General features: G+C 39.1%; 1 protein-coding gene across 1 annotated transcript in view; it reads right to left on the minus strand.

The window, feature by feature from the left end:
• Positions 1–15449: 15449 nt before the first annotated feature.
• SUCLG1 (succinate-CoA ligase GDP/ADP-forming subunit alpha) overlaps positions 15450–27780 on the minus strand; it is a 39216-nt gene continuing 26885 nt past the window's right edge. The window contains exons 6-9 of the mRNA XM_017514958.2: positions 26276–26359; positions 24407–24558; positions 17356–17544; positions 15450–15695 (exon numbers count right to left, since the gene is read on the minus strand). Coding sequence (XP_017370447.1) covers positions 15669–15695; positions 17356–17544; positions 24407–24558; positions 26276–26359 — 452 coding nt within the window. The 3' untranslated portion in view covers positions 15450–15668. The remainder of the gene's footprint in view (positions 15696–17355; positions 17545–24406; positions 24559–26275; positions 26360–27780) is intronic.

Below are 27780 nucleotides of genomic sequence, written 5' to 3' on the forward strand. Positions count from 1 at the left end.
CTCACAAGAAAATCCAGTGACGCATATACCATTCTTCCCCTTGGCAAATAAAGATTTGAGGCTCAGAGAGTTAACTTGCCCAGAATCACACATATAGTAAGTATTAATATTAAGAATCAAACCTAGGCCTTCTGACTGCAAATGGAACCAGCACCTAGAATCCCAGGTTGAAAGGCCTAAGGCTAGATGAATGTCACTTGTTTCACCTGGTGACAATTCCATTGTAACTATTCTGACTCCCCAAATAATCAAGTTCCAAATCACATTGGCCCCACAGGCTGCACACCTCATTTAATTCTGCCTGCTCTGCAGACTAGAGAGTATAGGGAATCAAAGGAGAAACTCCAGGCCCCAAAGTTCTCCTTCTCTTTCAAAGTTTTGCAAGCCGCAGGGACTTTAGGGGGTTATTCCTTCCACATTTGTGTATGACAGAAATGGATCATAGCCTGGGAGCAAAGCTTCCCTGCTTGAGTTTTTAACACAAAAATTAGACCAGTTCCAGCAGAGATTCTACGAAAACATCTCCAGAAGATGCCACAGCCCATGTTTGTTTCCCCAACAGTCTCAGCCCTGGCTGCACATTAGAATCACCTGGGAGAATTCAAAACACCTCAGTGGCACACCCACCACCTAGGTCACGCTGTAATCACACTCGTGTGAGGCCCAGGTGTTGGAAGTTTCCCCAGCAGCCTGCTGTGCACAATCTGAGGATCACAGCTCCAGTATTAGGCGCTGCTTAGAGCTGCCAGCAAAGGAAACATGAATTTATTGCTTCCTCGCCAACAAGGACAGGGAAGAAGATACCAAAAGCAGCAGGAGCTCAGAGATTCTTCCCTTAGCTCAGCTACTAAAGTGGAAAATAAACCATGCATGTCAAGGTAGGCCCTAGGCGCCTCAGAGCAAATAGTTGGCAATATCACAGCATATGTACTGTATTAGCACTGGGCGAGCATAAGAGGAGTTTTTAAATTACGTCTTTAAGCACCTATCTATGTGCCTGACACAAATGATACGAAAACATGTGGTTCCTGCCTCCTAAGAGCAGGAATGTACAATGAAAGAAATAATAATATAAAAACATGCAAAATAAAGCAAAGTAAACCATAATGCAATGTGATTTTACTCAGTACCATGAAAGTATCTGTTCATTTATTCATTAGGCATTCAATGTGCACATACTATGTGCCAGGCACTGAGTCTACTATGGTCAACATGGATAAACAAAATAGGTTATTCTACTTTCACCAACCTTATGGGAGAGATAGATATGAAACAGATAAGCATGCATGTAACTCGGTATTAGTCTGTTCTCACACTACTATAAAAAAATACCTGAGGCTGCAAAATTTATGAAGAAAATAGGTTTAATTGACTCACAGTTCCACAGGCTGTAAAGGAAGCATGGCTAGGAGGCCTCAGGAAGCTTACGATCTTGGCGGATGGTGAACAGGAAGCAAACACGACTTACCACGGCAAAGCAGGAGAGAGAGAGAAGGGGAAAATGCCACACACTTTTAAACAATCAGACCTCATCAGAACTCATTTACTATGATAATAACAGCAAGGGAGAAATCCACTCCCATGATCCAATTACCTCCCACAAGGCCCCTCTGCTGACACGTAGAGATTACAATTCCAGATGAAATTTGGGTGGGACACAGAGCCAAACCATATCAAACTCTAAGCCAAATATATATATGATAATTGGTAGAGTAGAAATCAGCATGCTACTACTGAAAGAAAATTAGTAAGGGCAGGGAAAGGGTCAAAATATAGATTTGGAGGACCTGAGAAGATAGACCTGAAGAATAGCTGGGAAGAAACTCTCCAGTCTAACAGTGTATGTAGGCTGAGGAAGCAAAGAGAATAACAGGTGAGGTATCTCAGAGGAAAACTGCAAAAAGAAAAGAAAAAAAGCTAAAAGCTTTTCCTCTAAGATCATAAACAAGACATGTGTGCCTACTCTTGACTCTTCTATTCAATATACTACAAGAAGTCCTTGCCAGGGCAAATCGGCAAGAAAAGGGAAAGAAAAAGTACCCAAATTGAAAAAGAAGTTATATTGTCTGTTTGCAGATGATATTATCTTATGTATAGAAAACCATAAATACTCCACCAAAAACTGTTAGAGCTAATAAACAAATTCAGTAAAGTTGCAGGATACAAAATCAGCACGAAAATATCAATACCATTTCTATATACTAACAATGAACAATCCCCCCAAAATTAAGAAAACAAGCTCATTTACAGCAACATCAAAAAGAATGAAATACTTAGAAATAAACTTAATAAGGTAAAAGATCTGAACACTGAAAACTGTAGGCATTCAGGAAAGAAATTGAAGGGGCTAGGCACAGTGACTCATGACTGTAATCACAGCACTTTGGGACACTGCAAAGGGGAAAATTGCTTGAGCCCAGGAGTTCAAGACCAGCCTGGGCAACATAGTGAGACCTGTCTCTTAAAAAATTAAATTAAATTAAAGAAGACACAAATAAATAAAACAATATCCTGTGTGCATGAATTGAAAGAATTAATATTGTGAAAATGTCCATGTCTCCCAAAGCAATCTACAGATTGATTCAATGTAATCTCTATTAAAACTTCAATAACATTTTTCATGTAAGTAGAAAAATAATCCTAAAATTTATATGAAACTACAAAGGACCCTTAATAAGCAAAGCAATACTGAGCAAAAAGAACTAAGATGGGGTCGGGCGTGGTGGCTCATGTGTATAATCCCAGCAGTTTGGGAGTCCAAGACAGGTGAATTGCTTGAGCCTAGAAGTTTAAGACCAGCCTGGGCAACATAGTGAAACCCGATATCTACAAAAAATACAAAATTATTTGGGCATAGTGGCACACACCTGTAGTCCCAGCTACTCAGGAGGCTGAGGTTGGAAGATCACCTGAGCCTGGGAAGTCAAGGGTATAGTTAGCTGGGATCACACTGCTGCACTCCAGTCTGGGTGACAGGAGTGAGACCCTGTCTGAAAAAGAAAAAAAGAAAAGGAACTAAGATGGCAGCATCACAATGATTTCAAACTATATTACAAAAGTATAGTTATCAAAACAGCATGATACTGACTGGGATTTCAAACTATATAGGTATAGTTATCAAACTTCAATAGCATCTTCAGTAAATGGTATTGGGAAATCTGGATAGTAACTTCAATAGTAAATTCAATAGTAACTTCAATAGTATCTTCAATAAATGGTGCTGGGAAATCTGGATAGCCACATGCAAAAGAATGAAATTGGATCCTTATATTACATCAAAATGTATTAAAGTTTCTCTTAGGAGTTTTACTGTTTCCCCTAAAAGAAAATGGGAAAACTCCTTCACATCGGTCTTGGCAATGATTATTTAGACATGACACCAAAAGCATAGGCAACAGAAGCAAAAATAAACTAGTGGAAATACACCAAACTAAAAAGTTTGTGCACAGCAAAGGAAGCAATGAAAATGAAAGGGCAACCTACAAAATGGGACAAAGCATTTTCAAACCATGTATGTGATAAAGATTTTATTAAAATCCAAAATATATATGGTACTCACACAATTCAAAAGCAAAAATCAAATAGCCCAATTTAAAAATGGGAAACAGAAGACATACAAGTAGCCAACAGGTATATGGAAAGGTTCTCAACATCACTAATCATTAGGGAAATGCAAATCAAAACCACAATGAGATATCACCTCACACTTGTTAGAATGGCTATTATTAAACAGAAAAAAAAAAAAACATAACAAAGGTTGGTGATGATGTGGAGAAAAGGAAACCCTTGTACATTGTTGATAGGAATGTAAATTCCACTATTATGGAAAACAGCATGGGTGTTCCTCCAAAATTAGAAATAGAGCTACTACACAATCCAGCCATCTCACTTCAGGTTATACACTTTGGGGTAAATATTCAAAGGAAATGAAATCAGTATCTTGAAGAGATATCTGTAATATATCTTCATGTTTATTGCAGCATTGATCTCAATAGCCAAGATATGAAAACAACTTAAGTGTCCTTCAACAGATAAATAGATTTAAAAAAATTTGGTATAGGTGGTCATGAGCCACGTAACATCTTGGTCAATGATGAACCACGTAAGATTATGATGGAGCAGGAGCACATAGTTGAAGAAGAAGCAAGAAAAAGGAAACTGTGGGAGAGGAAAAAGAATGCCCCCAAAAATTCACAGTGAATGCTTTAGCAGAAGCTTTTGCAAACCTCAACAAGCTCCTTAAAAAGTTTGAAAACATGGCCCCTCATGCTGAAAGCTTTTCATTAATAGAGAGGAATGTTCATGGTGCATTATATGCTTACAAGCAAATCTACAATGAAAAGAAGAACTAAACCAAGCAAGCCACTATGCACATATTTCTGAAAAGAGTGACACCTCCTCAAGAAGACCCTCAGGAAGGTCCCTCAGGAATTATCCAGACAAAGGCATTGTTATCTTAGGAGATGACAGTTCCATGTGTGTTTTTGCTCCTGAAGATCTTCTAATGGGACAAGATATGGAGACTGAAGACAGTCACACTGATGATCCTGACCCTATGCAGGCATAGGCTGATGTGTGTGTTTTGTCTCCTTGTCTTGGAGAAAAATGTTTAAAAAGTAAAAATATAAAAATTTTTTGGCCAGGTGTGGTGGCTCATGCCTGTAATCCCAGCACTTTGGGAGGCTGAGGCAGGTGGATCACCTGAGGTCAAGAGTTTGAGACCAGCCTGGCCAAAATGGCAAAACCTTATCTCTACTTTAAAAATAAATAAATAAATAGTTAAAAGCCTATAGAATAAGGAGACAAAGAAAGAAATTACTTTTGTACAGCTGTATAATACTTTTGTGTTTTATGCCAAGTAGTATTACAAAAGAATCAAAAGGTTAAAAACTTTAAATGTTGATAAAATTAAAATGTCACAGTAAAAACATGTTAATACAGGTGCACTAATTTTTTCTTGTATATTGTACTTTTACTTTACTTTTTCTATGTTTAGATGTATTTAAATACACAAATACTTAGCACTGTGTTACTATTGCTTATAGTATTCAGCATATTAACATGCCATACAGGTTTGTAACTTAGGAGCAATAAGCTATACCACAGAGCCGAGATATGTGGTAGGTAATGCCATCTAGGTTTGTGTAAGTATACTCTGTGATGTGCACATAACTAATTCACCTAATGGCACATTGCTTCAAACATTTCTCCATTGTTAAGCAGTGCATGATTGTATACACATACACACTGGAATATTAGCCTTTCGAAAGAAGGAAATTCTGCCAATTGCAGCAACATGAATGAACCTGGAGGGCATTATGCTAAAGGAAATAAGCCAGAAGTAGAAAGACAAATTACTGCATGATCTCATTCATGTGTGGAATCTAATGAAGTCAAATTTGCTGAAGCAAAGAGAGGAATGGTAGTTACCAGGGGCTGAGGGATGAGGGGTGGTAGGATTAGGGAGATGCTGGTCAAAGGGCACAAATTTTCAGTGATAAGATTAATACTTTCTGGGGATTTACTGTGCAGCATGGTGACTATAGTTAATAACATGGTGCTGTACTTAAAATTTGATAACAGATTTTAAGTGTCCTCATACCACACACAGACACACACAAATGGTAACTATGGGTAGTGGTGGATGTGTTAATTAAATATTTTTTTAAAGGAATGCAAGGTAGGGAATACAGAATTGCCAGTACCCCCTCACAGAGCCTTGGAAGGGCAAGGGCGGTAAGAAGCCTTGGGGCTTAGGCTTGATTGGCCCCTTGGTAAGCCTGCCCAGCTGCCTCTATTTGCATCCTGCTCCTATTGCCTTGAGTGGAGTGAGTGCCTCCCAGTGGAACTGCCTAATTAAGAGCTAACACTCCCTTCTAACCACACTCATTCACCTTTGGGCCAGCAGCCAGAAGAGAGCAATAGTGTAGGCAGTCAGAACTCATTTAGTCATTTAACAAATGTACATGTATTTATTAGATTATATCTTAAATGTACCATCTTCATTGACTATTATAAACCACTTAGTAGTCTATGGGCATGAGCTAAGGAGTATTTCACAACTACTGTGTACCAGATTCTGAGGCTACAGCTGTGAATTTGATAGACACACTTGTCGGTCTCAGAAATTGAGCATTTTTCATCTGTCTTAGTAATTTTTGAGAAAGAGAAAGCTGAGATTATGACATCCTACAAAAGCAGGACAATCTCACAGACTCTCATAGAAAGACTGCCTTGTGAGAGAAATGGGTGCACTTGATCCCCAAGATTCTGCTGCTTGCTGCATCTTTGCAGATTGTGTGTGTGTGTTCATATACACACATATATTATGTATAATAATAAACCATTCCTCTGTGTAAGACAGTTTAGATGGACTTAGCAATTAGTCAAGTTTGATTTTACAGGTGGAAATAGAGTCTGGTGAGGAAGCAAAGGGCAGAATTTCTGCAGGTGTGGTTGTGGCCATGTGGCAATGGTCTTTTTCAGCAAAGAAGGCTAAGAGCAGGATTTGGCTGTGGCTGGGTGAAAGCTGGATGAATGCTGGATTCCTGTGAGCCGATTCTGAGTAACCAACTGCCCTAAAGTAACTCAGGTGACTAATGACTGCAAGAGAGAAATGGGTCAGCCCTCATTTTTTAAAAACTGCTTTTAGAGGGAGACACATCCTTAAACTATTACCATTTATCTACTTACTGCGTAAAAGCAAAGTGTAGGTTAATTTGAGTTCAGGTTGAAGGTTCAATGGATTAACTTTGTCCCTGCAATGAGGGCAGGTTGAAGAGTTTATGGGTTTAAATACCTTGGACACAGAATATGAATCATTTCAAATCTTCTGCTGTTTTCTCACTTTCCTCTTTTCCTAGTGTATAGCAGTATCTCCAATGGCATCTGTTCAATGACCTCCAAATAGTGCCTGGATCAGAATGATATATGGTAGTTTCTCCCAGAGTAATCCTAATCATCATTGTCTCAACTGGCTGAATTACATACACCCCACATTCCTGTTTCTTCCTTCCAGTATGAATTAACTTTATAGTGCCTAATTACCTGGTACAAGGTAAATACCTTTAATAAAATGTTCTGGTGTGATCTCTTTGAGATTACTCTGACAGATTTTGGTATATGACTCTAGGTGACCGGGGCTCTGTATCCTTACATGTCACCTCCTATCTATTAGATAAAACAGAAATATAAGGTAATTTGGAGTATATTAGGGGCATAAAGAATCTAGAAAAACACACCTTAGAGACTTCATCAAAATGAAAAATGCAAAAGAAAGTGATTTTGCTGGAGTTTGGCTTTTTATTTCTTAATTTTGTGCATAAAACAATTCCTTTGAGCCCTGCAGAGTTGGGTCTAAAAAGTATCATTTATTGTTTAATATTTATTGAACACCAAATAGGTATAGGGGCATGACTCCGAGAGACACACAGAAACATAAAATGCAGGTTCTGCCCTTCAGAAACATAGTCTGCTTGGGAAGCACAAGACAGATAGATGTAGGAAATACAAATTGCAGGCCCAGTTGAACGCCATGAGGAGCACAGATAATTTGGGTCACAGGAAGTCAAATGCCAATCATAGTTCCTAAGAGCTTTGGGGTGGACAGTGGGGTTTGGGGAATATTGATGCAAGGAGGGGTGGCATTTGGGTTAAGTATAGACTTATAAGAAGACGGACTTTACGCAGGTGAGGTGGTCTGAGTGAAGAACAAAACATACATGGTTTATCTTAGGGTTTGTCCAACTATACAGCACCAGTCTTGGATGATATTTGAGGATGACTCTCCTGTGGGCACCTCCTTTACTTCATCCCATCACGGAAATCTGTCACCTGCAGGTACCTGGTTGGAGGGGACATACTCTTCCCTGAGTCACTGCTTAACCTTCCACAGCTGCTAGGAATCACCAGAAACCAACCAGATCATATTGCAGAGGACTTCCCTATCCTGTTTCAAAATTAAAGTTCTCAAATATTGAAACATCATTAATTCAGCTGCTACGAAGATGCTTTCCTTTCCATAATATCAGAATAATAATGAGCTAAAAAGTTATTAAAAGGCAGAACTCCTTTATTTGAATAAAAGCTATGAGTACTGACCTTTACATTATCAGCTCAATTTTCCCTTGGGTTGCAGCATACCTAATCAGGCTTTTGATCATGAGCAATTTCAAATCTCAGTTCCAGATAGGACAGAGCTGACATCAGAGATGCCCAGCCCTGAAGAGCTTTGATGGAATTCTTGATGAAGTGTAACTGATGCGGAACTGCCATTCCTTTTCCAATGGCCTTTCCTAAAGCTACCACAACCCTCTTGCTTCATCCATCTCAATCATCTGTGGTCAGCTCATTAATGAGAAGCGGTGAGCTCTGAGCCCCTGAAGACAAAGGCAAGGTCCTGACTCCTGCCCAGCCCTTCAGTTTGACTCCGTCTTATGGCCACAGACCACACTCAGACTGTTCCCCACATCTCAGTGCAAACCTATTCCACTTCTAGAATATGTAAAATTCGAAGAGAGTAGGTCACAAGTATAATTCACTCTGTTTGAATAACTTCTGTGGCTTATGGTGTCCCTAAAAGCACTGCCTATTCTGAGCTCCTCCCCTTCACTTCTGAACCACTTTGACTGGCTCATATGCCCTCCGCACTGATCTGGCTCATATGCCCTCGGCAGGCCCCTTGCCAAAGTGAGGCACAGGTCTGGAAGCCAGGAGAGGCAATCCCAGTTCAAATTTCAGTTTGTCACCAACTCAGCCGTGATTTTAGACTTTATGATCTTGGCTCTCCTGTCTGAAAAATAAAGTTAGGTCAATCTTTAGAGATATTCTCAGTTACAGTACCTCTCTGTCATCCAGAAAATAAGAGGCAAAGAAAAACCACATACAAACCACAGAAAGGGAACTGTGCCCTTGGCCAGTGTTACCTGCCTGTGAGCCCCAGGGAGAAGTCCCATCCTGCCTGCCTTGCTCTGGGCAAAATGTTTCCTACCAGGTGACCTTGGGAGAAACACTTTGAGAGCTGAAAAATGAGAACACATGGACATATGGAGGAGAACAGCACACACTGGGGCCTGTTCTTGGGTGGCGGGGAGGGAGAGCATCAGGAAGAATAGTTAACAGATTCAGTGCTTAATACCTAGGTGATGGGTTGATCTGCATAGCAAACCACCGTGGCACATGTTTATCTATATAGCAAACCTGCACTTCCTGCACATGTACCATAGAACTTCAAATAAAAGTTGAAGGAAAAGAATTAAAAATAAAACAAAATAAAAACTGAAAAAATAAAAAGAAAACCCAGACAGAGAGCAAAAAACTTACAACTGCACGATTACCATGAGGACTCTGAGAAACTATACAGTGTGAATCCTGGACTCTCCAGGGACACTGCATTGGTCCAGCCTCCTGACCTCTCCTCTCCCAGGTCCCAGGCCCTTCACCTCCTGGGCTCCAGGGTGCTCATCTGCAGCTATAACCCTCACTTCCTGAAGAGTCCTAAAGCTATCTTTACTTGTCTTATGGGACACTCAAGAAACCTAATACCATAGCACACTTCCCTGCAAATGCCCTTTTATCTTTCAAAACCTCCGAGAGCACAGTAAATATTAACTTTTTCTCTTTTTCCTGGAGAATACCACTTGGTAGAGGGTGTATGCCAAATTCCACCAAGGACTTCCATGGAGGCATCAGATGTTGCCCCAAATATGACCCACACTAACCTTCCACAGTATCTAATATCTAGTTTGTCCACAAATTCCCCCAAAAAGGGTCCTGCTGCTACACTGGCCAGGATGTTGACCAAGTGTGAGAGTCAGGGTAGATGGAATTGGGATTTTTCCAGTCAGCCCTCTGGATCCATTTTCTACCCTTCTCTGCCCTGCTGTGTGCCCCCAGGAGACCACTCTTGGCATGGCATAATTGGCACTTTCCCACTCTCTGACTTCCAGTTGAGTTCAGCCAATCTTCCTACTGACAGGAGCTCCGAGAGGTGTGAGGTCAGTGCATTTATTCCCCTCACCCCTGCATGTCAGGTTTGAGTTGGGTAGTAGCTGTGTTCCTCTACACAGGGCCACAGCTTCTGCCAGAGGCCTCTCACCAGCTTTAGGAATAGTTCCCACCCCTTGCCAATTCAGACCTAAAAGTGGTAATGGCTTCTCACTGTTGCTGATCCCAGGGAGCTTCACCTTTGGGTGTGCCATCTGACGCCTACCAGGGACAATTCAGGGTGGTGAAAACTAAAGGGTCACCCAAGCCAAAATCCACTGAGGAAAGCCAACATTCAAATACATGGGAGAATAGCTCCTGATGTCCGGTCCAAGAGTCAGACCAGGAATCAAAGTAGAAGATGCAAAGCCAGAAAGGTCAGAACCTAGAAAAGACAGGATCAAACAAAGCCAGTCAGAAACAAGCAAAAATGCTTCCAAAGAATTGACAGTGGGAAATTATGCTCACCTTTCTAGCGGCAGGTATAAGCTGCCTGAATAGGATAGACTAGCTTCAATGATGAGAGACACAATGAATCCTGGAATTCTCATGTAAGATTTAGTCTTTACTTCTCCAAGAGCTGAATATTATGATACACATGCCTCAGGGAAAAGCTTTAAGTCAAGGGATTTAACCCTGGGACCCAAGATGTCCAAGGGTGTATATTTCTGGGCAAAGAGTCCATAGCATTAATTGAATTTGAAAAGGGATCTGGGGCCAAAAATGGTAATCATTTCCAGTTAATCCTATTTTACCACTCAGCATTCTTTATTCTTTGGAAACATCTCAGCTCCTTTCTACTCTCTCAGCACCAACATTGTGTCCCAGGAGGATGGTACACCACAACCCTGCAGGGATAGAAGGTCCTTCTGACCTTGCCTTTCTCTTTCATTTGGCTGTTGAAGTTGTATTATTTATGATAAAACTGCGATCATCGTAAGTATGGTGCCTTCAGCGAGCTCTGAATTTTCCAAGCAAATTATTGAATCTGACCGGGATTATGGGAAGCCCCAGATTTGTAGCCAAATAAGACAGAACTGTGGGTGGCAAAGGCACAATCAGGACTTTTGGCTGGCATTGGAATGGAAACAGCCTTGTGGGGTTGAGTCCCTTACCCCATGAGGTCGGTGTTAACTTCAGGTAGTTAGTGTCAGAATTGAATAGAACTATAGGACACCTAGTTGGTGTTGGTGAATTGGTGGTGGAATATAACACTGAACTAGAATCAGCCAGATTACAGGTTGTAGTCTGGAGAAACAGGACAAAAAGAGAGTCCTATTTTGTAATGTACTTTGTATTTTTGTCCCCCCACGGGGACCCTGTGATTGTGATTGTCTAGAGAGTGTTAACGTGTTTGATTTTGAAGATCAGGACATCCTGAAAAGCTGGGACATGCTGGGGCAAAGATGCAGTAAGTGCTAAAGGCTCTGCAGAGGAAATGAAAGTGATTTTCAGAGTTGGCAATGGCTGGCACCGGAGCAGTGTAGAGATGCAGCGCTCTGGCAGGGGAGCTTGGGGTGGAAGGGAAAAGTAGTAACTCAGCCTGAGACAGGTGAAGGCTTGCAACAGGAGCTGCAGGAGAAGAGTGCCTTGGAAAGGATTTCTCTGTGGCCTTGCTATGACTCAAAAAAGGTATGATTGACATTCCCAGCTTGAGCACACTCTGCTGCTTCTCTTGAAAAAAGTCCACCACAAACTAAGCTTCCAGAATGGGTTGTGGAGAATTCAAGAATGGGCTACATTCTGCATTGGGGAAGTGTGGACCTAGGGATATGGTAAATGTGTGAGATATTCAAAGCCATAAAACAGTGGCAATATAACACCAGACCAGAAGTGATCAAGAGAGCTTTAGGCTACAGAAATCTGTTAAAATCTTGGCCTTGGACTTCTTCACCCACGACGTGGATGTATCTGAAAGCCATTACATGTGACTTTCACAGGACAGGGTGAAATCTGACACCCTCAGTAAAATAAAATCTGATTACATGTGGGAATGACATGCCTTGCCCTGTTCACCGCTACTCATTCTAGGGTAGTGGCAGTGCTGGCCAAGAAAAGGGGGGTTTTCATTTGTGTTAAAAGATGCAGTCAGTTCCAGTTTCTGGCAATGATAGAATAGCTTGATCTAACTAACCTTCCTGCAGATAACAATTACTAAATCTGGACAAATTCTTTATAAGATAACAATTACCTGAAAGCATTGTAGAGTGACCAATATCATGCAGACAGTGAAGGAGATTACCTGTGAAGAGGTCACTATGACAGGTGAGATTTCTGAGTTTGTAGCTTTTCACTTAAAGGTCTTTTCCAACAAGTGGTAGGTAGCAAAAACCAAAAAAATCGTACAAGGTCAAATAGGAAATTTGAAAGGCCCTTTATCTATCAAAGAAATTGAATTTATAATCAAAAGCTTTCACAAAGTAAATTTCAAGCTCAGATGGTTTTACTAGTGAATTCTATTAAATCTAAGGAAGAAACAATATCAACCTTACACCAACTCTTTCAGAAAGAAGAATAAAAAAGAATACTTTTCAAATTATTGTAGAAATCCAATATAACCCTGATGCTGAACTTGGCAACGACATGTATGAAATTCATTACAAGAAAATAAAGATCAATACCCCTCATGATGATGTTCATAAAAATTCTTAACAAACTATTAGCAAGTTGATCCATCAATATAAGACAAGGATAAGATCATGACCAAGTGGCAATTACAAACAGGAATGCAAGCTAACATTTAAAAATCAAACATTTAAATTGACCATATTAACAAAATAAAATAAAAAATACACATAGTTCTCTCAATAGATTCGGAAAAATCACTGGAAAAAATTCAGCAGCCATTCGTGATTTTAAAAATAAACAAGGCTGGGCATAGTGGCTCATGTTTGTAGTCCCAGAACTTTGGGAGGTCAAGGCAGGAGGATTGCTTGAGCCAGGATTTTGGGACTAGCCTGGGAAGCATAGTGAAACACCTACCCAATAAAAAAAAAAAAAAAAAAAAAAAAAAAGCCCCACAGGATTAACAAAGACATTTAGCTAACTTAGAATAAAGGGGAATTTACCTGACATGTTAAAGGACATCTACGAACATCCTCATGCTAGCATCTTCTAGCAATCTTCAAAACAGGCATGTACTCTTACAACAACATCACCACTCTGGGACATGGGTGGATTGGAGATACTTACTGATAATACAATAATGATAGAATGTTGATAATTTTCAAAGCTAGGTGATGGGTACATGGGAGTACATTATGCTATCACAATTCTTTTGTAAATGTTTTAAAGTTTGCATAACAGAAGTTTCCCAAATACCCTGGAGTTGTGAGTTGCCTTTTCACTTTTTTTGGTTATAAAACTGAAATAGGAAGCACCAGAACCTAATATTTCACCCACTGCTGTCTGAGCTGTCAGACCACAGGTGGTGGTGGTTGTAGGAGGGGAAAGGTGAGAGATGGTCAAAAGAAGGTGGCCTCACAGGATCCTAGGAGGAACAGAGAGGGTAGGTGGCAAAAGGAAGATAAAAGGGAATGGGAAGATGGAGGCGATGGTGGAAGAAGATGAAAGAGACACCGAGTTCCCTAGTTTAGGTAACAGGAGCAGAGGGGTGAAGAGAGACATGTAGTCTTGGGACAGATGCTCAGGGGATAGGGCAGGGTGCTGAGGCAATCCCAGAGGAGCCTTGAGTCTGGGTAGACTCTGAAAAGGATGTCTTCTGTTAAGGTCATGCAGTGGACTGAATATTTATGTCACTCCAAATCTGTGTTTTGAAACCCTAATCAGAATGCGATGGTATTGTGAGGTGGGACTTTAAGTCATGAGGGTAGAAACCTCCTGAATGGGATTAATGCCCTTTTAAGAGACCAGCAAGCTAGCTAGCTCTTTCCACCTTGTGAGGACACATTACTACATTACTGTCTGTAGACCAGGGGGAGGCCTTCACCAAGAACCTGACCCTGTTGGATCCTGAGAGTGGACTTCCCAGCCTCTGGAACTATGAGAAATACACGTTTAAGCCATCTGGTTTATGATATTTTGTTATAGTAGCCTGAGCTAAAACAGATCACCTACCTATCATCTGAGTTGTATCCTGGTCACAAAGTCCCAGTGAGTTCAACCAACATATTTTCTGTACAGGGTCCTTGGTTTAGAGGAAGAAATGCCTTCCTCCCTGGGCCAGTAATGTCAGCCTGGGCTGCCCCAAGCACAACAGCAGGATACACTCAAGTTTACGGAGCAATGCCAAGCCCTAGCCAAGCCTGCCCTGTGATGAGCGCCCTCACATATCACATAACGTATACCCAGGTACGCTCTGGCATGGGAACCATTATCCACATTTTCAAGCTGAGGAAACAAGCAGAAACTGAAGTCTACTCGACCTGAAAGTCAATCATCATGTGTCCCTTGGTCTGGGCAGAATTCCTTGGTCTGTGACACCTGACACCTGCTTTTTGTGTCCTGAGCAGCAGCCTGGGCATGGTCATGCAAGCTCCCAAAACACATTTCCTCAGGCCCCTCAAATGTCCCCAAACCCATCTCAAGCCACCCAGTATTCCTTCACCTCCTCAAAATGAGCTCTTCCCCCTCCCTGACTTTGCACATGCTGTTCCCTTACCTGAGTGCTCATACACCTTTTTGTATGGCTAGTGCCTTCTCAGTCCTCAGGTGTCCCATCACCAGGGAGAATTCCCTAGTCTTCCTTTATTCAGGGGCTTCTCCCTATTATTATTATTAATTATTTTTGAAGCTCTTATTTGTTTCCTTCAGGGCAGTTATACTATCTGATAATATTTTGGTTTAGAATGTAAGTTCCTAATGACAGGCACCCTCTCTGTCCTGTTTAGTGAAAATTACCCACTGGGATTACTTCTTGTTATAAGAAGTTCCCTTTTGAACATGAAGTAGGATGGCTAACAGCTTTCCAGTTTTCTAGCAGTGACTGTCTTAAATCTCAAAGAAAGAATGTAGGCTCTGGATGGAAAAGGGTAGAGCCCTCTGCAGAACCACAGAAAAGCATGGCATTGGTGAAGACTCTCCATTTCCCAATGAGGCAGAAACTGAAATATAAATGAGCTTCTGCCTCTAATCCTGATGATGATAATGATGATGATGGTGTGGTGGTGATGGTAGTGATGACGGAGGCACTGATGACAATTAAGCTGCCTTACTACATGCCAGGGACTTCATGCACTATCTCCAACCCTTTGAACTACCCTGCACGATGGAGATTGTTATGTACATACATGAGAATACTATAATTCAAAAGATACCTGAAATCATTCTATGTTTAAGACAGACAAATGCCATGTTGAAACTGTCACAGCCTCATTCTCCCAGAGGTCTGGGTTACAATGTTCTCTAAAGAACCCGTTAAAACACATATACACATAAATACACCTCCATTTCTCCTACTCTCCTCATCCTTCACACTGGAACAATAATAAGTCTCCAAAACAATATTCAAATCAAATGGCAGATTTATTGGCTCTCTCTGTTATACAATGAGGTGAAAACATCTTAATTCAGGACATCCTCCACCTTATTTTGGCTTCCAGTTACACTGAAAGACCAATGCCAGGCACATAGGCTGATAATCAGTAGACAACAGAAGCAAACTGCTGCTGGGTCACATGTCTAAATGATCCATTCCACAGTTTTAGGAGATTTTTTTTTTTCTTTCATAGCATCTTCCTCTTTTCAAATTCCTTCAGAAACAAAAGAGAGAAGAGAAATGGAATGAATAAAAAGATGAAAGATCCAAATTACATTTATGGTCAAAATGATTTTGAAATCCATTATCTTTAGGATCCTTTGAACAACCAAATTACAGAAGAAAAATGTACCAGGATCAGGGTGTTTGAACACAAAATAACAGCTTTCAAAATTAGTCTGTCAGCTTGAATTTCATGTAACAAGAAGCACAGCTTCAACTTTATATTTTTCCTAAACCCAGAAAAGGAGAGGGAGGTTTTGAATAATATTTATTTTTTTCGCAGCAGTATAATAATAATTTTAGGAGTTGAGAAACTTTATTGTGCTTATCCAAACTGTAGTGCTATATATATGAACTACATCCAGCCCTTCTAATAAGGAAATGGAAACAGGTTTGTTCAGTCTCTCAGAGAATAAAGCTAAGACAGATTGTTAGGGTTTTAACAAAATGTCAAGAACCTTAGAAATACCTGAAACAAACAAATACCTAAGCAAAGTAGTGTTTAAGAAAACAATACCAAAAATCCTATTTTTTTAGATTGCAACAATTAGGATACAATGTGTAGATGCCTGCTGCCACTTACTGGAAGAAAATGGTAACACACATCTCCAATATGAATTTAAGCATTTGCTTTTCTCCTTTTCCCCACCTTCAAATAAAATTCTTTCTCACATTCACTAACCACCTATATTTCTTTCAAACACTTTGGCACATAGTGTTATATTTCAAAAGCAGGATCATGCAAAGATTCAATAAAACAAGGAGTCCACTTTATTTATCCCTAAGACAAGGGCAAAGAAGACCACTAAATCAGGCTTTTGAAATTCTCTCTGAATGCTATTCACTGCTAGGAAACCAGCTGGTACCTATGTTCAGCATGCTTAAGAAAATAATTTTGTGTTGCTCTTTGCTCCTTTTTTTTTTTTGGCAAGGGTATACCATCATAAAAATAATGAGGGGAGAGACAGCCTTAAATGATCACTCAAAGAGACAAGCTGAAAATCAGTGCAAAGAGATTATAAAAGACATCAAATTACTTAGAATATTTTAACCCACAATGTTCTATTAAAAAAGAAAAAGAAAAGAAAAAGAGGTTAAAAAGTCACTCCTTCAACCTATAAGTAACAATGGTATCACAACACAGCCAGGACCAATCTCCCCATCCTCTTTAGATCTCCTTCCATCCCAACTCCTTCTTCATCCAGTTTCCATTTCTTGTTATTCAGCCTTCAACCCTTTCTTCCTAGAAACAGAAACCTATGGGGCCAGGGTGGCTGTATCACAAAGGAAAAAGCAAGTAACAAAACATAAAGCAGTTCTCTGCTACCTCCTAAACCCTCAAAATGGAAATCATGACACATACAATCTTTAAGATGCTTTTTTGTGTGTTATATCTTGCCATTTACAAAAATATAAATCCCAATGTTTAAAGAAGAAAGCTTTAAAATCAGAATATTACTCCTGGTCATGCCCAATTAGGGCACTAGGACATTAACAGAGTTGACAAAAAAAAAAAAAAAAAACTATTAAGCTGCACATCAGAAAACCAAGTAAGTTCCAGAAGCAAAGGCCATGATTTCCAAGTACCCAGTGTGGCCATACACAGAGAAAGCCTGCAACCTCAGAGCACTTGGGTCACTGGTGGAGCTCACCTTGTAGATGGTGGTTCCCAGCTGTGCAGGAGACATACTGACCACAACTCCTGCACTCTGAAGGGCAGAGATCTTCTCTTTAGCTCCACCTTTTCCTCCAGCAATAATTGCTCCTGCATGACCCATTCGCCTCCCAGGAGGAGCAGTTAAACCAGCAATGAAGGACACTACAGGCTTGGAATTTGGACCCTGGAAAGAAAGTAATATTTTAAGTGCTCTAATGAAGAAGTTAATCAAAACTGGACCTCAAATTCATGACTCTGCTGGTAAATGGTAAATGGCTTGGGCAGGGGAAAGCCCACCATTCATCCTAGGAAAACCAACACTAATAAATCATGATTGAAACCACTGCATTCTCCTTTAACTTTCCATACAAACTGAGGAATACAACACTAAGCCAATGTTTATACCTGTTGAATACAAAACTTCCACTTCACAAATACCCATGTGACTCTTTCATTTGAAAAGTAAAAAAGCGTACTGGAAAATGTTATATGATTTGCGATAATAATAATTTAAGACTTAAGACTGGGTCGCTTTACTTCAACCTAATGCTATGCCTTAATTTATTATTGGTTCACCCTTAATGAATGTGCTAAAAGAAAAAGACGAGATGTGAAGTATACAGGAAAGGACCTCGGACTTAATTTCCTAGTAAGGAAAGCTGCATGACCTTGGACAAGGCATATCACTTCTCTAGACTTCTGCTGCCTCATCTTGAAATAAAATGGCTAAACTAGACTGATGCCCAAAAGCTCTTTCCACTCTGGAATTCTATATCTAAGAAGGAATATCAAAATTAGTTTTATTCAGCAAAAATCCATTGCAATGTACAATCTCTATGTACTAGATTCTGAGGTTTAAGAAAAAAAATACAAAGAAAATATAAAAATTTCTGTACTCTAGACTTGCAAAGTAGTTGAAGAAATAAAATATGTATATATACCTCAATCCATTAAGAGATACCATAAACTAATATATGAATATATGATTAAGTTTCACAATGAATGGTAATATCATGTTCATAATAGAAGTCCAGAGATAATAAGGAACCAGGTAAAACAGAGAGGACTGGAGAAGGCAGAACTTGAGCAGAAGTGGAACCTGAGAGCCTTTACTTAGGTACTATTGTCTTCCCCCCAGACCAACAGCTCTCAAATAATTTGGTCTGGGGGTCCCTTATACTTACAAGAATTACTGAGGATCTCAAAGAGTTTTGTTTATATGTATTATATCTAATGATATTTAGTATATTAGAAATTAAAACAATTTTTATAAATATTTGTTAATTCACTTAAAAATAACTTTTTAAAACTTTAAAAAACACTCTAGTGAGAAGAGTTGCATTATTTTACCACTTATATTTTCAACTCTTTAATAAAAGACAAGTGGATTCTGGTAACTGCTTTTGCATTGAATCTGAAAGGAAAATCCAGCCTCACACAGATATATAATTGGAAAAGGGAGACATATTTTAATTGATTGCCTTACAGATAATTGGGAGTATTCTTCTTTGATACTACACAACTCTCTTCAAGTGGTCATTTATTAAAGGTTAGGTGCAATGTTGGAATATGAAACCCTCGCAGTGAACTTTCTGTGCTGTTACTTTGAAACCCATTAATCTGTCTTGCACTTTGAGTGATCTTTTAACTATAATGATTTTGTAATATGCATTCCTCAGTTAGGAAATGTGAGTTCACTGAGTTATGCAGATCTTCCAAATGCTGACACACACCATTTAATAACAAACCAGTTATCAGTATCACCAACAAGCTCATTAGAAAAGCCCCTAGGTAGGAGGAAGCTGTCAAGCTCACAGTTTCAGATCCAAGCTTTCCAAAATTTTAATTATTCACTTGAAAGTTGAAATAGGCAACCAACAGAATGGGAAAAAATTTTGCAAGCTACCCATCTGACAAAGGGCTAATATCCAGAATCTACAAAGAACTAAAGATATACAAGTAAAAAAAAAAAAAAAAACCAACAAAAAGTAGGCAAAATATATGAACAGACACTTTTCAAAAGAAGACGTTTATGTGGCCAAGAAACATGAAAAAATGCTCATCATCACTGGACATTAGAGAAATGCAAATCAAAACTACATTGAGATACCATCTCACACCAGTTAGAATGGTGATCATTAAAAAATCTGAAGACAACAGATGCTGAAGAGGATGTGGAGAAATAGGAACACTTTTACACTGTTGGTGGGAGTGTAAATTAGTTCAACCATTGTGGAAGACAGTGTGGCAATTCCTTGGGGATCTAGAAACAGAAATACCATTTGACCCAGCAATCCCATTACTGAGTATATACCCAAAGGATTATAAATCATTCTATTAGAAAGACACACACACACGTATGTTCATTGCGGCACTGTTTACAATAGCGAAGACTTGGAACCAACTCAAATGCCCATCAAAAATAGACTAGATAGAGAGAATGTGGCACATATATATCATGGAATACTATGCAGCCATAAAAAACGATGAGTTCATGTCCTTTGCAGGGACATAGATGAATCTGGAAACCATCATTCTCAGCAAACTGACACAAGAACAGAAAACCAAATACCACGTTCTCACTCATAAGTGGGTGCTCAACAATGAAAAGACATGGACACAGTGAGGGGAACATCACACACTGGGGTCTGTTGCAGGGTAGGGGACTAGGGTTGGGATAGCAGGGGGTGGGGAGATTGGGCAGGGATAATATTAGGAGAAATACCTAATGTAGGTGATGGGGGGATGGAGGCAGCAAACCACCATGGCATGTATATACCTATGTAACAATCCTGCAAGATCTGTACATGTACTCCAGAACTTAAAAAAATTTTTTTAAAGTTCAAATGTTATTATTATTAACAAATACTATCAACTGTTTTCCTTGATACAGCAGGTCTACTTTGTTCATTTTTGAGAAGAGATCTGTCAAATACCCAGGTCTGAACAACTAGTTTGTCTGCCAATCACTCTTTCAAGTAAAACTGGTGTTCCATGAAAAGGGCAGCTAGTTCAGCTCACAGCTCAATTGTCAAAGGGCTTTATTTCCCATTTTATCACAAAATACCGACTCCAGGGTCATAATTTAATAAAAGTAATAATTTTTATCACTTCATCAAGCATATTCATAAGTGAAACTGGCTTTTTTTTCTTTTCACTGTGAGTGGTACATGGGAGTGAATGACTACTACTCTGGTTCCATTGACTGCCCTGATTCCCGCTAAGAGGCTAGCATGCAAGGAACTACATGGTCAGACACTGCTTACTCCTGCCTCATCTCCCGCCTTTCCACCTTCCACCCCAGTCTAGCTCTGTGTCTTTGCTGAAAATGTTCTCCACCCTCCTTGGACACTTCACAAACTCCTACTTAACTTGTAAGATCTGACTCTAGCTTCCTCTTCTCCTATAAGCCTTTTCTGACTCTTCCTCTCACCCTCCCTACAAATGCCCTCATGGTTGATCATCTCATCAGTGCTGTACCTTTTATAACTTTCTACTATAAAATTCAACAAGCTGGCTACAACCTATTCCCCATGTGTTCTTTTACTAAACTATGAATTTCCTGAACACAGAGGTTATATTTTCACTAATTTCAGTATGCCTGGCACCTACTGTAGTATCTGTGGTATAGAATTAAAAAGAAAAGACTCCACAAGTTATTATTTCACTCATAAGACCTACATAGAATATGAGAATCTCATGTTTGAATGGCATTTATTTCTACTTGATCCTGCTCTCCTGTTCCACCCAAAAGTGGGAATATTGTTGCATAAGAAAGGATCAAGACTTTGATGAGTCTAGAATGTCTAACAAATTTGTATCTGTCCCATTGACAAATAGTCATTGGAGGTTTTTTTGTTTTTTAAGTGGAGAAAACTACAACTAAAACACTATGGGGAAGTGTAGTCTGAAAATAGGACACAAATGATGAAAGTATGAATGTCTAAAAGCAGAAAGGCCAGTTAGAATGCTCTCAGTGTAGTCTGAGCCTATGCCCATAACTGATGACTCTGTCCTTAACTCCTTCAGTCTGACTCCTTATCCTTCCATGGTAAAATGGAGAAGTCAGGCTAACCTGGGTATGAATCTCACCCCAGGTTCTTGTACTGTATACCTACCCTTGGCAAGTTACTAATCTTCCTGTGCCAGTTTCCTCATTCATAAAGAAAAAATGAAAACATCTTACCAAAGCATCAGAATAACAGTTAAACGCCAGAACTTTTGCAAATAATTATTATCATTGTAACAATAGCAGGAAAGGCAGTAACAGATCATGCTTATCAAGTGTTTACTCTATGCCAAGTATACTAGATGTTTTATATAATGCAGCATCTGAACTGCTTAACCTAGAATCTTGTACACATTAGGTTCTCAATAAAAATTAATTTCATAAGAACTAACCAAGAACAGGAAACATGTACCAAATGAAACAAAATGTCTGTTTCATTTTTCCCACTAAATACTAAGTTATTCAAGGGATTCAGAATTGGTCTCAAATACATTTTAAATTCAATTTAACATAGTACAATGCTGTATTAACCCAAACGTTTTTCTTTTTTTGAAGAAGTCAGTTTTTACTTAAATTTCAAACTATACAACTTTCTGACTTCAAGGAAATCTAACATTTTACTCCAATCCCTAATAATCTACTCTTCCATTCCACCAATACCTGACCTCTATTGGTGCCTGCTGTGCCAGGGGACTGGGCGGGGCACTGAGGATAACAGCTCCCTGCAGTCCATAACACAGTCTAGAGTAAAAGTCAGATATTAAGCATGCCTTGCAGAAGAAACAAACAAAGGCAAGTGAGAATGAAAACTGGCATGTCAGATGGAAAATGGATCTGAAAGGGAAGGTTAGGATGATACGCAAAGGACTGGAATTCATGCTAAATCTGCCCTTTAACTGACGTGTAATGGGAAACACTGTCTGATGTGAACCACGGATAAACAGACCAATGCCTGTGTTTCAGAAGGGCAGATAATTTGGGTGGCCATAAGCAGAATGGCCTAAGAGTAAAGGGAGGTGGATGGAGAAAATGAGAGAGCTCATGAAGGAAACTATTTAGATGGTCCAGATGAGACGGGATGAGGACCCAAACCAAAGTAGATGTACTATGTACAGACAAGGATCTGAATCTAGACAAACCACTCATGTCTAAGAGACAGATCTTGGTAACTGAGTAGAAACAAGATGAGAGAGAAATAAAAGATAGTTCTCAGGTTTCTGCCATAGAAACTGCATTAAGTATGAAGTTGCTTATATAAAATAACAATTCATACCTAATAGGCACAGAAAACAGATCCAGGGAATGATAAAGAGAGGAAAGCCAGGAAAGAAACCAAGAGGACAAAGAGGATGACAAATGAATCAAGGCCACTGGTGACCTCTACAAAAACAGTATCAGGAGAGTAAGAAGATTCCAAAGCAGCAAACAGCTCAGTAAGACTGCTTACTAAGTGCCGGGCACTACCATGCTATACATTACCAAGTCATTTAAACTTCACAGTTCTTAAAATAACTCTAGGGGGCAGGCACTACTATATCCTCATTTTTCCAATAAGGAAAGTGAGGCAACAAGATTCAGAAGTATTCCCAAAGTCATATAGCTTCTAAGTGACAGACAGGAACCAGACTGCTGAAGATTCAAGAATGAATGAAAAGTAAGGAAAGAAATTGAAAGAATGAGGGTAAAATTGAATCATATCTAATATGGGAGTTAGGGCTTAAAGTCACCAAAGAAGAAAATTAAGAATATTCAAAATAGCCCTTTAAAATTCTTTGAAACACAAATAAATATGTCTTGTTTTGTGTAAACTACCCTTTACATGATATTATTTGTTCCTTTAACTCTCCAGTATTATTTTTCTGTGGCATTTAATTTATTCACTGGTAGATTTTTTTCATAAGCATAGAGAAAAAGTTATCTCCACTCTCTTGCCTAGTCTCCTGAAGAGGATTTTTCATTCATTCATCAGTGTAAGAGAAATTCTGAAAATCACTTGCTTGATTTTTTTCCCACAGTTCTCTGATACAATCATGGCCACAGCACAAATTCACTGAGTAGGGGCTGGTGGACACCAAACTGCTTCAGTCACTACTGCACCCCAATCTCTCCTTTCATCGCAGGAATAGGGCTTAATTCCCTTAAGCTAAATAGAATTATGACACAACTCAGCACTATTCCTTTACATTTGATTATAAGGGAGAGGCAACAAGGAAAGCCTCCGCAGGATGTAGACAGTAAAGCTTTTCTACTTGATCTCTGAAGGGAAGTGTCATTCCACAAGGAAAGTCTAAAACTAGAGGGAAGCAAGATCCTGAAAAAAAGGCATGAGGATAGGATCTTTAGGTCAGCCTGGAAAAAGAGAAAGAACACTATTTCCCTCTGAGATCAGGAGAAAGAATACCAGCCATAGGTGAAAACCAAGTCTGCAGGTCAAGTGGGGGCTCGAGGCTGATGGCCTGAATGTATCTACTCAGCAGGTGAACGACTTACTTACCACAAAGTGTGGGGTCATGCCTAGGGAGGAAGAGTTCAGAATAGGGAAGCAGAGAATCAACCCAGAAATAATCCAGAATTGTCTAAGTGTCCAGTACAGGAGGCCCTTTTGTTTTGTTTTGTTTTTGAGAGGCAGTCTCACTCTGCCACCAGGCCGGAGTGCAGTGGCACGATCTCAGCTCAGTGCAACCTCTACCTCCTGAGTTCAAGCGATTCTCCTGCCTCAGCCTCCCAAGTAGCTGGTATCACAGGGGTGCGCCACCAATACCCAGCTAATTTTAGTATTTTTAGTAGGGACATGGTTTCACCATGTTGGCCAGGATGGTCTCTATCTCTTGACCTCGTGATCTGCCCACCTGGTGATCCACCTGCCTCAGCCTCCCAAAGTGTGCTGGATTATAGGCGTGAGCCACCACACCTGGCCAGAAAGTTTTATCTTTTATGTTTTCTTGAAAAATTAATCTTCGAAAAAATAAAAATAACAAGCCTCTTTAGAGGCTTGTTTTTAGAGCAAAGAGCTGTATTTTTCCAAATCCAAACTTACTGAATTATGTTGCTTCAAAAATTCTGCAGCATTCTCTTCGGCAGTACCACCAATTTCACCAATCAATATTATGCCTTCTGTGGCAGAATCATTCAAAAAGATTTCAAGGCAGTCAATAAAATCTGTTCCATTAAAAGGATCACCTCCAATGCCTGAAAAAGTCAAAAAATATCAATAGCTGGAAATTTAAAGATAAACCATGGAATTTAGGTCAAGAAATGTTTTTAACTGGTTTATCATTTTTCTTCCCCTTCTCCCTAATATTTTTAAATGTATTATTATTCTTACATTTAATATTTTAAAATCACGAAATGCTACATTTATTTCTGTTGGTAATATTATATGAATGCTAAATAGTGGTTGGTTCCTGATATCCCAGGAATATTCTAGGGCTGTAACAAAGACAATCCCCTCTTTTTGCTTTGGCTCCTTTATCAAACCTCTTCTGTCCCACAAAATTATTCCCAGATAACTCTTTAGAAATTAACATTTTAAGGAAGATGTTGATGTCACACTAAAGGAAAGAATAAATATTTAACAAATTTCTTTGAGCAAAGAAACTATCTGATGAGGTATGCTGCAGAGAAACCCACAAGTTTTAAGATACATGTGCCAATGAGTGACGTGAGTGCCCTGACCCCTCCTGTTCTGGATCCAGAGTGGATGATGACAGAACCTGCATATCAGGGCCCTACTATACAACATTTAAAAAAGAGTACTTGGACAGGGTTAAAGTAAATGTTCCATACAGATAGGCTGCCACTTTTTATTTTTAAATTACAAACTTAATGAGGGCAGGACTGATTTCTTACTTTTCACTGCATCTCTGAAGAATGGAGTAGAGGAAGGAAACCAGCATTTATTAAGTGCCAACCATGTGTCAAGTCCTATGCTTTGGCACACGTTAGCTCTGTCATTCTAATTCTCTCACCCTTTCTGTGAGATAGGCATTATTAGCCTCCATTTAAAAACTCAAAACTGAAGCTAAAAAAGAAGGAATTGGTAAGCCTATTTCAAACCATTTCTTATTCTCTGTCACACTAAAATATCTTCTACTTAAAATTATGTTTTACATGTAGAAATGCTCAATGAATGTTTTCAATATTTAATTTATGAATTTGGATGTTAATAAAAACACCTGTATGTTATGATTTTTTGGTATAGATACTTCTAAAAGATATTCTAAGAAATTGAAGGAATATTTATCAATATGAAAATGAGTAATTTGCCTTGGCTTTTGGCAGCAAATATTGAAATTATTTTAAAATGTAAAGCCTGCACGATCTGCACATGTACCCCAGAACTTAAAGTATAATAAATAAATTTTTTTTAAAAACTTGTAATTTTTTTTTCAAGTGAGAGGCAGTATGGTGTGATAAAAAGAGAGGTTCTGAGGAAGTGAACCTTCCTCAACCTTGACTTTCTCGCCAATAAGGCTCTAACAGTACAATTTTCTCGCTCAGAGATGCCTGAGAGGCTTGCCTTAAGAATGAGACATTGAATGGCAAAGAATTCAATAAATATGAAGCACTGGTAAACATAATGGCAATGACAACAAAAGTCCTAATATAAGGAAGCATTTCTTCAGAGTAATCAAAACAAGTGTTGTTTTCAGGCACCAAGGTGCTCCAGGAGCCACGTGTCTCAAGATGTTAGTTAGTTCTTCAACCTGGAAATAAAACTTTGGACCATGAATCTTGAAAAACTACAGAACAACTTCACATTTAAGCAAATTAAATTTGAGATCATAATATTCTTTTTATAACAGTATCAAAATCTTTTGCAAATAATAAAATCAGTAATTATAATTATACTCATTCAGCGAACACACTACATGCCAATAAAAGGATTTTAGCAAAAATCTCTTACCAATGCACAAAGACTGCCCCAATCCAACTTGCGTTGTTTGGTGAACTGCTTCGTAAGTCAGGGTGCCAGATCTGGATACAATGCCTTAAGGAAAGAAATTCAAAAACATTAGATTGTGTGTCTATGTTAGACTAAAATATGGTCAACTAAATTAACAAACCCTTTGAGTGACTAACATAGGTATAAAATTCATTCCATGATTTGCCATCAAAATCAATAGTATCTTCAAATGATGAAACGAAAGGCTTAAATTAAAGCAGGGAGGTTTTTAAGTTTAGACACAGGAGAAAGTACATTATTAGTTAAGGTCATTTTATGACTATAAAAACAATGCAAGAAAGACTTAAATTACTTCTTCTGAGAATATTTATGAAGAGGATAATAGCAATATAAATTTGGTAGGTACAATCATACTTACAGTGGCAGAATGTAACAGATTAGGCTTATATTACCATGATATAGTTTGGATATTTGTCCCCTCCAAATCTCAGGCTGAAATGTGATGCCAAATGTTGGAGGTGGGACACAGTGGGAGATGTTTCAGTCATGGGGACAGATACTTCATGAACGACTTTGTGCCCTCCCATGGTAATGAGTGACTTCTCACTCTATTTCTTCACATGAGAACTGGTTCTTAAAAAGATCCTGAAATTTCTCATTCCCTCTCTCACCATGTGACATGCCTGCTCCCCCTTCACCTTCCACCATGAGTAAAAGATTGCTGAGGCCTCACCAGAAGCTGAACAGATGCTAATGCCATGTTTGTATAGCCTGCAGAATCATAAGCTAAACAAATCTCTTTTCCTATACATTACCCATTCTCAGATATTCCTTTGTAGCAATGTAAAACAGACTAATACAGTACCCAAACTATTAAACCATCAAAATTAGCATTAGCTACATTTTAAAATGCTACCTATCTTCTTCATAACTATTTTCCCAATAATTTTGAACCAATATATAGGCTCTAAAATCAATATAAAGAAAACTGGGGAACAAGGTCAAGATCCCTCTGGAATCAAGTCTCCAACCTAATTTCCTTTATAAATGGGCCTGTGTGAAAGCACTTAATCTCACATCTGGATTAGGTGTGTGTTGAAGGAGGAGAGTCAGTGGGGGCCAGAAAGGAGTGACAGCTAGCTGTCTTCTCTTGTAGTTTACTATGCTTGGCTGAGCTTTCAAAAAGGTAATTTACTCAAAGCACAATCTATGTAATACTTTAGACAAACAGAAAAATCAATCCCGGGTGTCCATGGTTTACTTTCCTTAAACTTCTGCCTTGGAGCAACTCTCAAGAACTCAGAAGACCCTTTTCTAACAATATGATCACCCTACTGGGGCAAACAGAATTCTTGTCAGCCTGGGACAAAAACCATAACCATAAACTACCTCAACTTCCATAGAACATGTTTACTTTTTTTTAGCAAAATGCTATGTCACCATTACCATTGTATATTTATGTGTACTAAGTGTGTGACCTATGCATAAACACACCTCTTCTTACT

This window comes from Cebus imitator, unplaced genomic scaffold (genome assembly GCF_001604975.1).
Source record: "Cebus imitator isolate Cc_AM_T3 unplaced genomic scaffold, Cebus_imitator-1.0 Scaffold539, whole genome shotgun sequence".
In the NCBI taxonomy this organism is placed as follows: domain Eukaryota; kingdom Metazoa; phylum Chordata; class Mammalia; order Primates; family Cebidae; genus Cebus; species Cebus imitator.